The 15,268-nt window shown below is 41.6% G+C and overlaps 1 protein-coding gene across 1 annotated transcript; it reads left to right on the top strand.

The window, feature by feature from the left end:
* Positions 1 to 142: 142 nt before the first annotated feature.
* Positions 143 to 12,813, top strand: matk (megakaryocyte-associated tyrosine kinase). The gene is made up of 13 exons (XM_069679439.1): positions 143 to 345; positions 613 to 647; positions 1,713 to 1,826; positions 1,913 to 2,028; positions 2,454 to 2,673; positions 4,791 to 4,884; positions 5,009 to 5,074; positions 5,588 to 5,687; positions 5,826 to 5,910; positions 7,097 to 7,170; positions 7,268 to 7,463; positions 7,863 to 7,949; positions 11,098 to 12,813. The coding sequence occupies exons 2-13, from the start codon at positions 639 to 641 to the stop codon at positions 11,266 to 11,268; spliced, it is 1,332 nt and encodes a 443-aa protein (XP_069535540.1). The 5' UTR covers positions 143 to 345; positions 613 to 638; the 3' UTR covers positions 11,269 to 12,813.
* The last annotated feature ends 2,455 nt before the right edge of the window (positions 12,814 to 15,268 follow it).

The raw sequence follows: 15,268 nt of genomic DNA, 5'->3' as shown, positions 1-15,268 counted from the left end.
TCAATTTCTTGCGATAAATACACGGGCAGAAGTCACCTACAGCGTCACTTCTTACGTCGCCTCATGAAATATGAACCGCATTTTCCTAAATGTTGAGGAAGTGAGCTGACAGACTGTCATCACAGCTGCAGTACATGTCTGGGGTATGACTAGCTCCGTTATCGGTTCCTGCTTTATCGTTTAATATAGATATTTTAACATTTAACTGACACCGCAGAAAGGGAGGGAAAGAGGACTGCTGGGGGCTTGAAGTCGCCATGGTTTTGTTTCTTTTCTTCAAATATGTCCTGACCCGGCTGTCCTGAAGAGGAGAAGGCTGTCCGCATCTGTCCATAGAAGCCGCAGGTACTGAAACATTTATGTCGAGCAGAAACATGACTGCACAGTGTCATCTTCTGCCTATTACTTTAAATTTTTGCGACAGGAGCAGCCATGCAAAACGCTGTCCTTACTCCTGGTAACATCATATTTTCTGTTGTATTTTTGTTTCCTCTTTGTTGGTTTTCCTCGACAGCAGCTGCTCTTTGTCTGTTAATGCATTAGTATAGTAGTGTTTACTTGCAGTATTGAATGCAATAATATTATTCAGTGATGATTTTCTCCTCAACACAGAATTATCCAGCCGCCCAGCCCCGCAAATGGCAGAGGTATGTACTGTGACTCACAGCAGCTCTGTGCAACAAATTAAGTAGTTTGCTGTAAATATTAATTTCTACACAGGCTGAATGAAGTCAAATTTAATCTGTGGGGTATTCATTTAATAATTCATTTCATTCATTTGATAAAACAGAGGCACTGTAGCAAAAATGAATTCACTGATAAGAAAAATACATATGAAGTTAATACAAATCGAAAATTTGAAGTCTGAACCACTCAATAAATCTGCACGATTACATGAAACTGTTTAGTTAAAGCTGCCGTGAGGAACTTTCGGTTTGTGTCGACAAAGCCTTACCTCTTATCTCTTTGCTGATCTTGTCCTGTACATGCTTAAGTGTTGGTTTTTAACAAGAAAATCTCACCCCGCTTTCTTTAACAGTCATATGTATCACTCACTTTAAATGTTTGCCCTGGAAATGTGAACAAAGGCAGCGTTCCGGTAATCGCTATGTCTGACACCTGCCCCCGCCAGCAGTTTCAGGCATTAAAAATTACTTTATAGAAATAATCAATCTTGTCGCTGATGGTCTGGTTTGCTTTTGTAGGTCATGTTAAGGTATCAGAATTAATCTCAGTCTGTTTCATAAGCAGTGAAAAACTGTGTTTAATTCCTGATCCAATTACTGAGATACTACCTTTAATGAAATGTGAAGAAATTATCAGGTTAAAATAAAGAGAGATGTTCCAGTACCAATGTTTTCCTTCCCAATACCGAGTCTCATACCTAGACTTGATGGCGTGTTGGCCGATACAGAGTTACCTCTCTGATACAAGTGTAATAAAAAATACACAGATTATTGATGGAAAATTTTGCACGCTCAGACTAAAATTATACTTTCTGCTAGCACCGCACTGTTGTTCATTTTAGTAATGGGATAATTTACCTCAAACCAGTTAAAGGAACACATCTAATACTCAAAGAGCCTTAAAATCAGACATGACACATTTTTTAATAATTGTCATGATTATTGTGTTGTTTATTCTCCATTATTTCAGGTAGACACAAATGTTATAGCGCTGTTAACTCTCATTATCTTCCTCTGCTCCTGCAGATGAGCTGGGCTGCTGGTACACAGTGTGTAGCCAAAGGGGACCACAGAAAACCAAAACCTGGAGAACTAGCGTACCACAAAGGAGACATCCTCACTATTGTCGACACCAGCACGGTACTATCATGTGTAAAAGGAGCTATAGACTATCTTTGATGCAGAAAGTATTTCCTTGACACAAGACTCTGATTGCTCTGTTGTAGAAGAAGGGATGTTACATGGCCAAACACAACGGCACAGGAGACGAGGGGCTCATAAACTCCACCAATGTGCGTGAAAGAGAGGCTCTGCGTGTGGACCCCAGCCTCAGCCTCATGCCGTACGTCATCTGAATTCTCTTGAAAGTCTCTTCACCCTTCTAAGTGTTACTTTTTCTTGCATCTGGATGCACCAGTGTTCACATGCAGTTTACAAGCTGTGTCACTGTGACTTGGAGGCACACCAGTTTCTATTTTCAGCTGTTGCTTTGGTCACAAGACATGTTTTTTAGATTGACCAAACTGTGTGGCTGATGTTTGACGTGGAAACAAACATCTATTTAGGATGAATCAACTTCCTATTCTGGTGTGAAACTACTCGCATGTTTTCACCTCCTGCCTGTTAAAGAATTAGCATCTTTAATATATTTGGGACTTTTCGGATCTCAGTTTGAGGGTGTATCAGTAGGATTTTCTGACAAAGTGTTCATCACTACAGATTTTATGGGCATGTTTTTGTGGTTTACCCTGCGCTGTCTTTCAATAGTTGGTTTCACGGGAAGATCTCCGGTCCAGAGGCGGTGGGTAAGCTGCAGCCAGCAGAGGACGGTCTGTTCCTGGTACGAGAGTCCATCCGGCATCCAGGCGACTACGTGCTGTGTGTCAGCATCTCTGGAAAGGTCATCCACTACAGGGTGATTTACCAGGACAACAAGCTGACCATCGACAACACAGAGTATTTCTACAACCTCATCGACATGATAGAGGTAAGACGCTCTTTAGCCAGAACAAAATCCAGCTGCAAGAAGTCCCTGAAAAATGCATGAAATACCTCCGCGCAGCCAGCACTGCCATGCAGGCAGAGTAGCTCCCTCCATCTTTCTTTAAAAAAAAGTGGATAAATGCTAACATATTGATGCTAACATGCTCATGATGACAATGCTAACACGCGCCCAATGATAATGCGAACATGCTGATGTTCAGAAGGTTATTTTGTTCTTCATGGTAGTTAAAACATAAACTATATGAGAAGTGGACGTAGCTAGTGTAACATCGATTATTTTTTTGGTGGACTACAATTTGAGGCTTTGAGTTTGTCGTTCTGGCCATCGCCATCTTGGTTTTTAAAGCCAGAAATGACCATATTTGGACGACGGGGGGGGGGATACACATTGCTACGCCTCCATCCTGATTGACAGGACAGGAAAAGTAGCCTTAAGCCGAGAACCGAGGGAATGACGTTCGGTATTTAAATAAAAACTAAAGTAAAATATTTGACCTTCTGATAGAATGAAGTCATGGGTTTCCCAATAAAACCCTGGCTCCTGGAGTGTACAAGAATGTCAGCACCAAATGTCATTGGGATCAATCCAAAGCCTCTTCCACACATGCACTGCACTCCTGAAAATGTCCACTAATTACCCAGGTAGGCTGCATGTGAGAACGCATGCGACCCAATCAGTTTATCTGGATTTAAAAGGGGCTTTAATCTGCCAGCCCCAAGTACGAAGTCTGTGTGTAGTTTTACTGTCAGTCACAGTTGGCTGTTTATTGTTTTCCACTATTGCGTTTGTATTGTGGCTACGTCCTCATACATGTTGTAATGATGTTGACACAGTCACCATTACAGTCGTGTCCTCCTCCTTCTGCAGGCCCTAGTATGGCGCCCTGCCTTACCTACACCAAATAGAAATCATGTGTAAAACAGGCTCACAGACATTTCACTAACAATCACAAATATCCACCTTAAGGTGACGCTATATGACTCATCCTCTGGAGACAATGAATGCCTGCTTTCATGGCAATCCATGAAGTAGTTCTAATGGCAGTCTGATGCCCTTTTGCATGACTGACACATGTAAATATATATGTTTGATAAGTTAAAATCAAGATATGGCAGAAACGTCATGATGAAAGAGACATGAGACTGTCCTCCGGAGTTTGTGATATCACACATGCAAACAGGCTTCATGTCCAACACGTTCACTCAGGCAACTCCCTTCTCTCATATGCAATCATTAACTCATGATGTGGGGAATCCAGAGTGACGTGAAGTGAATGATTGCAACTCATCATGTGTAATCAGACAAACCCCTGTCTGATACAGAGAGCTAAAACATTAATCAGTCAGGGTTGAGGCTATGTTTTTCTGTGTTTGTAGCAACAGAAAGAAGACAAAAGGAAGACTCATGAAGCCCAGCCCTTTTACGGTTTATCTGTTTTTAGCCTGTCTGTGTGTGTCTGTGTGTGTGCGTGAGGTGAACTGTGTGTGCTTTGGTGATGGACTCCACAGAGCTCTTGTTCAGTTCATCTTATCAAGGCACGACAGATGGCACGAGGCCTGAGTCAGACCGGCGGACCAACCCCGACGAGGAAACAGACAGTTACAGATGAACATTCACACTGAATCATGTTAGAAATGCTCTGTCGCACTGCAGGCAGACAGCTGACTGCATAAAAAGAGACTCTGGTTTGTCACTGTGGTTAAGCTAATCATTTACTGATGCAAGTAAACATTTAGCTGTTACACTGACATTGAAGAATATCTATCCTCACAGTCTGTGCTGCAGTTTTCTTTCTCATGTTTCCAAAGTTAAAAATAGGTTTACTGTTTTTACTCATCTTTTTTCTTTGTAAAGCCACAGTGTTAAAAAGGCTTCCTGAGTGCTGTGATGAGCTCTCTGAATGCACGGGTGTAACTTTGAATGAGCTCTTTAGTCTCTCTAGAGCTACTGAAAATAATTATTCAGTCACAAACCACGTGTGAGTGTGGTGACTTTTACACTGCAAGTTACAAAAAGTGGTCAGTGTAGAGAATTAGCATGCCCAGATAATACAGTTTTTACAGGTAAATATCTCTGTTGTGTTTTTTTTACGTTTGCAGTTCTACTCCAAGAACAGAGGCTCCATCGCTACAACTCTTCTGAAGCCCAAACAAAAACAGGGAACAAAGTCGGCTGAGGAGGAGCTTTCCAAAAGTAAGTCAAGATTTCAGTCCAATGAAAACTGCATTTAAGGGGATTATTATAATATACTTACAAATATAAATTAGCGTATGTAATGTATGTGTCAGGTTTATGGTACTGTGCTTGTGTCCTCCAGCTGGATGGCTGCTCAACATTTCAAAGCTCAAACTGGGAGAGAACATCGGAGAGGGCGAGTTTGGTGGTGAGCACTCTGTGATTATATCTTCTTATTTTCAGTTTTTATGCCCTCAACATTTATTTAATTTTTTTCCCCCAACCCCTTTCAGCCATTTTTAACATTGTTCCTCCAGAGATTTTCTTTTAGACCATTAGCTTTAATTATTCATGACGGGACATGGAAAGCTTTCCTCTTAGGTGCTCCGAAGGGTTGAAGGGGTGAAGAGAATTTTCCAGAGAAAAATTATATGAAGAGCAAAGAAATAGACATAGTGATAATATTATAATAGTTTTAATGTACCTAGTCCACAATTTTGTTTGGACATTTTAGGGAAAATGATGATCACGCTATAACATGTTTTATATTACTATTACTTCTATCCGTTCATCAAATGCGCGTTGTCTATGATTTAATCCTCTTCCATGTGGAGGCCTATTCTGCTTTCTATAATTTCAATTTTAGCCATTAAATAAGATGTAATCCATTCATACAGTATCTTTTAATAATGATGCATTGTGATGTTTCATTCAACCCCAGCTGTGTATGAAGGAGAGTACATGGGCCAGAGGGTGGCAGTAAAGACCATTAAATGTGATGTCACAGCTCAGGCCTTCCTGCAGGAGACCACAGTGATGACGTGAGTCTGAAAAATCCTTCAATTTTAATGTTTTCCCGTTTAATAAAAAACACTTTCAAATCAGTGGTAAAATGAACTCCCTTAATGTGCAAGTGATCTTAATGAATCTGTGTTGTAACTTAAATTCACTCCTTCCAGGAAGCTGCAGCATAAAAACCTGGTGCGACTGTTGGGCGTCATTCTCCACAAAGGGCTTCATATCGTCACAGAGCTCATGACTAAGGTACATTAAAAGCACGATCTATAAGAGGTGGTCGGTTTGAAAATAATTTTAACAACAACCAGCAAAAAGATTGAATAATCTCAACATAATATGCATCTTGTTATCATGTAAAAATGTGAAAACCTTGTTGTCGAATATCCTAAACAGCAGCGATGGAGCCCTCAGTCTAAACAGGAAGCTGGACTTGTGGCTGTGAATGCATCTGCATTTTCTCTAATAGTTTGCAGCTGAGGTGCTAGAAAGAAAAAAACGTTTTTTTGTTGGTTACTTTTTGGGTGACCAAGTAATTTGGGTTACTCCCGAGAGAAAAACTGGAGGAGGAATCAGCATGCCGGTGGTAGTAATGCAGGTTTTTACAGGTGGTGCGTTCACTTGTAAGCATGTAAATTGAGACTTCTTTTATTGAGGAGTGTATGCTTTAAGATTGTTGCCCTCAAATTTGTGTAGTTTTTAAAACGAGTGAATGGCATGGTGACCTATTTTCTTGGCTTACTATCAGGCTATTTTGCAAACAATTACCCAGCATATCCTGCTGCCACTACAAGAAGTGGGTGATGCAATGGTATACCATTGATGGCAAAGCAGCTTTAAAGAACCAGAGTCTTCTTTCTTGTCCTGGCTAATGACAGGCAAAGAGCCAGAAGGTTGTTTACAATGCTGGGCCTCACGTACAGCAAGTTATACTACAACATTACACTCACCGGCCTCTTCATTAGGTACACCTGAAAAATCGAATGCAGGTCAATACAACGGCAGTGGATTCTGTTTTTATGAAGTTTTGTTTTGTTGAGAGTCGGAAGTGTGTAAATTCAATTATGTTTATTACTGAGACCAGAGTTAAAGGTGGTGTTGTACTGAACAAAATCATAATGAGATGTGTCTCTTATTTTTTGTCTTCCCTATTTACAAACATGAGCGGGCCAGAGTTTTAGAAACACCTCTGAATATGATGCAGCTCAGTGCAGCCCCACCACCAATTATGACCTTGACACTGAAATATCACTGAATTAACACCCCTATGACAACTTAGAAAAAAGCCTGTACGTTACAGGCAACATAAAAGCAAGCCTTATGGATGAGCTGGTGTATTGATTTACATTAGATTTTTCAGGTGTACCTAATGAAGTGGCCGGTGAGTGTAGATTAATTATTGTTTTTGAAGACCTTGCCTGTGTTTGTGTTGCAGGGAAACCTTGTTAACTTCCTCCGGACGAGGGGACGTTCAGTCGTAAGCTCAGTTCAGCTTCTCCGCTTCGCTCTGTGAGTTCAAACTTCAAACCCTGTGTGTATCTTTAACAGTTTACATTGGCCAATTAAAGTGAGAATTGTTTGTTTGTGTTTCTATGCACATGTTCAGCGATGTGTGCGAGGGGATGGAGTACCTGGAATCAAAGAAACTGGTGCACAGAGACTTGGCAGCGCGCAACGTGTTGGTCTCTGACGACAGCGTGGCCAAGGTCAGTGACTTTGGCTTGACGAAGTTGGACTCGAAGGTGTCGGATCATGCCAAACTGCCCGTCAAATGGACCGCTCCCGAAGCTCTGAAGAAAGAGGTCGGTTTGATGAGCTGCTCCGTCACTTTCCTTTGACCTGGGATTTGTTGTCATGATTGTCATGATACTGTGATTATTCAGTATTGTTCGGTCATTTGAACTAAACTCCAAAGCAGCTCATATTACCCTATAAGTGATAGCAATATTACTCTATTAATGGCTCTCAAATAACAATAGTATCCCCTTATAATGTTCTATAATAATAAGCTTGTTATCATCTTGTTAGCATTTTAATCAGCATTTAATCAGGTATTTCAAGTTTGACCACTCGATGGTCACAACTTATGAACCCATGACCAATTAGAAAAGCGTGATACATCACATACATTTTTAATAAATTCATAAAAAATAAATGTCCACATAAAAATTAATGTGTATATATTTGCTTTCATCAAGCAGAAATTCTCCACAAAGTCTGATGTTTGGAGCTATGGTGTTCTTCTGTGGGAGATCTTCTCATACGGTCGTCAGCCTTATCCAAAGATGGTATGCCGCATCACTTCATATCACTATTATACCGTTATGATAAGTGTGTGCGTTTGTGTTTATATGGGTTTATGACTAGGCACTACAGACGTGCCAGCTACAGTAAAATGTGAGTGAAAGCAATAGTTAGACATTTATCGATATCAATTCGTGCCACTCTCATGACAGGAGATGGTTAGCTTAGCTTAGCTTAGCAAAAAGAGCAGAAACAGGGGTAGGAGTTAAGGCTAAATAAAACAAAACCTGCCTGCCAGCACCTCCTAATTTGGCCAAATTAACAGGGTAAATCTCACATGTTTAATCCAAACAACAACTGTAGTGTTGAAATAACTTTCGAATAACTTGACTATTCCTAAACTTTTCCAATAAATCTTCTGTCTGTTATCTGACCTGTGTGGAAGATTTAAAGTGCCTTGTATTTACTTGTATGGCATTTCAGATGTGATAAATATGACTTATATGACACCCATAAAGAAACTTAAGAGAAATTCTCCTCACTCCCGACACACATGAAACAGGAAAGAGTTTCAAGCTGGTTACGAAACTCTCTTTCCATGGCATGCCATGTCATGATCCATGTCTCAGGTGGGTGGCACAGTGGAAAGCTGGTGGTCAGAGTCGTCACTGGGTCATCATCTCTGTAACGACTTAGTGTGTCTGAGCAGGAAACCACCTGAGGTCAGTGACATCATCTGAGTGCGTCAGTGCGGATAGAGATTTAGCAGAGGGACGGGGCTCACAAAAAACCTCTCCACTGTTCATGCACATAGCGACAGGATGATGTGTAGAAATAAACATATTGTTCTAAGTAGTTAATCTAATTTAAAGAAGGAAGGGACACTGTGTCACACATGTGCATGTCAAAGTGGGTGGGTGTAGATTGACGTCACAAGAAGCCGGATCATGTTGACACTGACTGAGTCTCAGTCTGAAAAGGAAGAAAACTGGGCTACTTAAACAGAGCTGGAGGTGTTACAGCAGTGTCTCTCAGGTAATCCCTGCTTGGACGACGGTTCGGTGAGGACAGCAGGATCAGGCAGCATTAATCGAACAGACAATTAGCCACGCACTCAAGGCCTGCCTTTGTCTTTTGCACCTTACATTGGGGTGGCATCTGTTTAAATGCCGATGATTACAGCCTGTCTAACGCATACGCAGGCTAATTTATGTGTGACTGGTAATTAGCTATCCGCTGGAAGAGAAAGCAAACGGAGAGTCCAAGAGAGCATTCAAATGTTCAAACTTCAATACATTTTGACACAGTGAACCACCAAATCCTCTCTCTCAGGATCTGCCCTCCCCTGGTTCCTGTCTTACTCTAAAAGATCTCCCCGAGAGGTATCTTTGAAAGTGTCCAAACCCCACAGGTTATCGACAGGTGTGCCGCAAGGGTCAGTGCTCGGTCCCCTTCTCTTTTCAATATATAGCCACCTCACTTGGTGCAATCATTCGCGCCCATGGTTTCTCATACCATTGCTATGCGGACGATACCCAGGTCTTCCTGTCATTCCCACCGGATGACACTACAGCCTTGGCACGGCTCTCGTCATGCCTTGCAGATATATCTAAATGGATGAAAGAACGCCACTTTCAGCTCAGCCTATCCAAGACTGAGCTCCTTGTCATCCTAGCCAGTCCCTCTATGCAACCACAGATCCATATCCTGCTTGGACAAACTGAACTCATACCCACTAAAGCCCTTTTTACACTGCGGCTCCACCTCAGCGCCGTAACGAAGCTCCGTCCTCATGCCACCTTTGTCATTTTACATTGGACACCGCAACTCTGGCGTGAAGCCGTCCCAGAGTGTGTTTTTACACAGCGTTCCGGCGTTGCAGAAGCAAAAAGACTAATAAAAAACGCACTGTGCATTGCCTCTCAGCACGAGTGTCCGATCTCACTTGAAGCTGTTTGTTGGCACTGACTTTGTTCCATCCTGTCTTGATCGTTGATCGTCTTGTGTTCTTAACTTTCAGATGTACGTCGCTTGGACAAAATGAAATTGTTACAATTTATTCTGCTAGAAAAACATTTATGTTCCGATACATGTATGTCAAATGCATGATCAACAGCATGTCCTACATACGATCACATTTTTTCTCACATGCAAAAAGGACAACGACAGACGTATGAGCAGTATAAGTGTTATAATGAAGTCCTGAAGATTTCAGTTTCGTTCTCTTGGGCATCACTATTGGCAATATACGGTAATTGTGGGAGGACACTTCCCAGTTTAACCAGACATCTACGGTTGGCTCCCTTTGTCACGGTTGTAACTCTTGATTCTCCTCGCTGACGGCTGCTTTCCTGTTTTAGACTGTTTGCCTTCGTCTGAGCGTCAAATTGTTTCTTTTCCATTGGATTTTCACTTCTTTTTGAAGTTGTTTCTGTAGTCATCGATCTTTTCTTTGTTTGTTCAGCCATAGTAGATTACTGTTTACTCGCAACATTTACAGATACAAGAAATGCAGCCGCTTAGCTCCGCCTCCCCTCTCTGGCAGACCAACCACTGCTGGGTGATGGAAAACGCAGCCCCAACCTTTTTCCACGAGTGCCGCCACAGACACCCAGTCCATAATAATACTATATACTGCAAATGCAAAGGCTTTCAGTGAGCCATAGGCTCAATCACAATTGTGTTGCCTTGTTACGCCCCACCCTAAGGCGGCCCTGTGGGGCTAACGGCTATCCACAATTGACTCAACAAAATCACATAAAACACCTTTATAATAGTCAAAACCAAGGGATTTATTTAAGATAAATTGAAGGCTAACAAAATCAACCAAAACACAACAAGACAAAATCCCTGCTGAGAGGCAGAACTACAGCAGCCTCTCTTGATGTCAGTGCTGTTGTCTTAAATAGGCTACCGATCCAAGGCCAGGTGCACCTCATTAGCAATTAGGTTCACCTGCAGAGTTGAGAACAGAAGGGGAAAAGGGACAAACAGAACAAGAAGCACATACAGCCGTAACATACCTCATTCAGCGATAGATAGTGACTTAACAGACATTTATTTACATAAAAATGTTTTTGTGATTATTACTTTAATATATACTGTATGCAAAGCACGTAATCTATTTGTACTGAAAACTAAACTCAACACACTCTCCACTTTCTTCCTCTCCTGTCGCTCCTGCTCGTGCAGTCCCTGAATGAGGTGAAGGAGATTGTGGAGGGGGGCTATCGCATGGAGGCTCCAGAGGACTGCCCCCCTGGTGTTTACTCCCTGATGAGGATTTGCTGGGAGCAGGAGCCACGCAAAAGACCTGCTTTCCACAAACTGAGAGAGAAACTGGAAAAAGAGACTGAGAGGTAAACTCAGCTCGTTGGGACGCTTGAACTCACAATGGTGGGAATGAAGTAACAGCTATTGGACTATCCATGGATTATCTTGGAAGGTGTTCACCACACATAATGGCCCAATGGAATAAATGTTCTTATAAACCTAAGAAACAAGAATGGGCAGGATTTGCCGGGTTGTGGTTTCTAACAACTTACTTAAAGTCGCCTCCTCTTCCCGGAGTCACCTGTATGTTCTTCTTTACTGCGTGCTAACAATCTCTCTTCTGGGTGCAATGTTTTTATAGTCACATCCTCACACCCTGGGTGCCACCTTGGGCAGATAGACGGACAACCCACACTACTAGTGGGTCCCCTATACATTGTCTTTACATTGTTTCTAAGGAAATCCTATCCAAACGGCTTTGTGGGTGGCAGTGCGGCTCGTCAAAAAATCTAAACTACTCAATGCATTGCTATGAAACGTTGTACAGATATTCATGGCGCCAGAGGAAGAATCCAAACGACTTTTTACATCTAAAAAAACCTGTTGACATTATTTTTGCCTACAAAAAGGCTTGACTAAATATGATTTCAGATCTCTAGCAAACACTTAAAATCAACCCACAACAATGTACAGTCGGTATTTGTGGAGTCTGTTGACACTATGCTTGGAGTATCATACAAGTGTACAAAACATGGCTCTTAGCCATTCAGTTACCTTACAGGTGATTAGTCTTTTCTGTGTACCCAAATATGAGTTTTTGTTTTTGCATTTGACCTAAATTATTGTGCAAAGAGCCGCACCATTTCACTGGGTCACACTGAACTACAAATTAGAATGAGCATGGGCACTGTAGTCAGTCACTCCAACATACACTGTCCTGCTGCTGTAAAATCTAAACATACATGCAGGAAGGGAGTGTTTCTTGGATTTAATCACAGACCACCCGAATCTGATTGTATTCCAGCATTAATGCTTCAGCAAAATGCCATGAACACAAATGAAAATAAAATACTAAATGTCATGCCGGTTTCCAGAGAGCAAATGATAATCTTAAATATTTATAAGCATTTAGCTTGTTTGCAGAGTAGATTTGCAGGGATGACGGTTCATTTGCTGCAAATTCTCTGCAGACTGTTTGTTAATTTTCCAACAGCACAGAAGCCTTTTGACTTTTAAGAAGGCCAGAAGTCAAAGATGAACTTTACCATGTATTTAATTCTTCTGATTTTGTTTTTATACAACTTTTTTAAACTTTGACCTTCACCTTAATGGTCAGCATCATCATCAGGTCGGACTTTGATTTGATTCATTCAATTTTAATTTATTTCATGAGAATAAATCTATGGGAAACACTGTTTATTACTACTTTCTTTTCCCTCTTCATTTGGATTTTCAGATTACAGCAGTGACTTTGCGTTATCCAAAGTCCTCTTGGGATCTCTGAGGATATTGGCAGGTACAAAATGTTTTCTGATTTCCTAATCTTGGGGGAAAAAAAAGGTTTTGACTGCAGATGTTTTACATTTACATACATGTGTTGTATTTATTAAAGTATATGCATCACTCATTTCACAGTATGTTATTGTCACCTGCTTTTTGATCATTCATCTTTCTGATAAGACTAAAACATTTTCAGTTCAAGACTCTTCACAATATGAATCTTTTTTTGGGGGGTGGTCTGCTGTCACGTCATAACACCAAATTACAGATGTCATTTGTTCTAAGTCTATGTAAGCCTGGTATTTGTCTCTGTCCCGGGAGGCCGAGCCCAAATTGAAGCTTGATCCTCCCTCTCTTGTTATCCCACACTGCAAGCAAAGGTCCTTCACGATTTGTTCAATCTGCTCTGTTTTCCCCCGAATGGGATGAGCAGCGATTTTCTGCACAAGGTTTCATAAGGGATCCACATGTTTAAAAAAGATAATAAAAGATTTGCTGTCTTTAATAGAGGATTGAGTTATGCCTTGGTGAATAAGGATTTCTCTCTCTAAATATCAGCGTTATTTTCTTGCTGTTTGAGTGTATTTTTAACACACTTTCCTTACGTCTATTGGATTTTAAATTATAAAAATCAGCAATAACTTGAAATCCTGTTGTGTGAAAGGATCAGCAATAAACCAAACACCCACATTAGCCATTGCGAGCCGGCTGGCCAGGATTTCTTGCATTGTTGTTTTATTTCCAACTCACCTCTCGCTCTTGCTGCAGTGTGTGTTTGCATTTTGTTTTCTTAGCCATGACTTCTTTAACTTTTTTGTAGTATAATATAGCATACAGGTGCAACCAGCATGGATCCATTATCAGATACCAGGTCCTAAGTGTCCTGTTCAGTCCACTGAGATGGCCTTGCCAGGCGCGTATGCCAAAAAAACTTCTAGTTTCTAGGCCAACTTCTGGGTTATGCCGAAAATATGCAGTAGTGTTTCGGTGTCCCTAAAAACACGGTACTTCACCCGGTTGGGCGTGGCTTTGCAGGACGTAACAGTGCACACGTAGGCGAGCTCAGTGACAATCAGCCGTCTCAACACTAACTGTTCCTTTGAAACAAGCCTCACATGCGGAGACGTTTGCCCCATGGGGCTATAAAGAATGAAGTTACCTGAGTCTATTGTTAACTGAGGTTAAATCCTATAACCCCACTGTCAGCAGTTTGTCAACAAATTTAAAGTAAATCTATACATCTATCGATGTATGCAGAGTGAAGCTTACTGCCTTGTAAGCTTATTTGGGCTGGGCATCTATTGATGCAAGATACTACATTGATATCAGAGTACAGACGCCCCCTGGCTTGCTGGCTTCTCCAAAAACTGGCGAGCTGATCCAAATGTGAGCCGACGAAAACGTGCATCAGTCCCGTAGTGTTTTTCCTCCTGGTCTCAAGCGCAAGTTCCCGATCTGCTGGGCAGCGTTTCTGTCTGGGTGGCCATGGCCCCCCTCGGTGGCGCCTTTGTACATACATCTTGTCAGTAATAGTGGCCTATAGCAAAACGCTTTTGGGCTGCCGGGGAAGTCTTAGCGGAAGTACCATGAGTTTACTCAGCAGACATAGAAATAAGGCTGCAGCGTCTTATCCAGGTCTTAGTAATGCATAATGACTGTTGGCCTCCATGTTTTTCTTTCTTCAGTCATGTTTGATTTGGATCCTAAATTATTACGCAAAGTGTGTGGTTGTATGTCGTGACTTTTCTGGTTTGTGCGTTCTTACCTCTACAATATCAAAAATCTGTAAAGTCTGTCATTATATCAGTGACACCTTTTTGTTTATCCTTCAGTGAGCACATTTGGTCTCTACTTATAGCTTGTGAAGAGATTATCAGCTGCAGCAGAGGCTTGCCACTGAGACAATGATCCATCAGCTGTCACTTTAAGCAGTTCCTCAAAAGAGGAAGATGGCCTTCAGTGAAATCCATAATTGTTGGGACATTTTTATTTTTACATTGAATTCCAACACATTGGATGCAACATGAAACAGTCACTCTGAAGTTTAAGTGCTGACTTTCAGCTCATATTAAATATAAGTTGTCTAATGTGTGCCCTTTCGACATCAGCAGCAGCTCCTTCAGACTGATTCTTAGCCCTCTTCAGTTTGTTGTTTTGGATGCAGTTTGGTGGGGTCTTGCAGAATAACTGGACAAAAAAGTGTTACTACTCAACTACGTAGCGATCATCAGTCCAACACATGCCTGTAAACAGCTACATTATATATACTATGTATTTAAGAAAATGCTCTGACAGCGTTCTAACAATGACTATCCCAGTCCAACTGGGCACGGCACCCGACTTTGAACGTGTTTGAACGTGCAGCAGTGCGGGTTGGGATGTACTAAACTGTTTCCTAACGGGTTAGGGGTTAAGTTGGTTAAGTTTAAGTAGATCGTGACCTCACCAGAAGGTCTAGGGGTCAAGGGGAAAGCTGCAGTCTGGCTCTCTGCACCAATGCAGGTATTAGACTAAGGTGCTCTTCTGAGAAAATTGTATCATCTCAGCAGCAGCTCATGGAGTGTTTACTATAAGCCTCAACAGCAGGCTC

The sequence above is a fragment of the Semicossyphus pulcher genome, unplaced genomic scaffold (genome assembly GCF_022749685.1).
Source record: "Semicossyphus pulcher isolate SPU_LCO1_2020_fin unplaced genomic scaffold, fSemPul1.0.p SCAF_4, whole genome shotgun sequence".
In the NCBI taxonomy this organism is placed as follows: domain Eukaryota; kingdom Metazoa; phylum Chordata; class Actinopteri; order Labriformes; family Labridae; genus Semicossyphus; species Semicossyphus pulcher.
This window is presented reverse-complemented; position numbering and strand designations above follow the sequence as displayed.

Excerpts from the sequence above, each read along its gene's own strand:
- matk (XM_069679439.1), top strand. Across the intron at positions 5,688-5,825 it reads CAGGAGACCACAGTGATGAC|GAAGCTGCAGCATAAAAACC; the intron begins GTGAGTCTGAAA and ends CACTCCTTCCAG. Across the intron at positions 5,911-7,096 it reads TCACAGAGCTCATGACTAAG|GGAAACCTTGTTAACTTCCT; the intron begins GTACATTAAAAG and ends TTTGTGTTGCAG.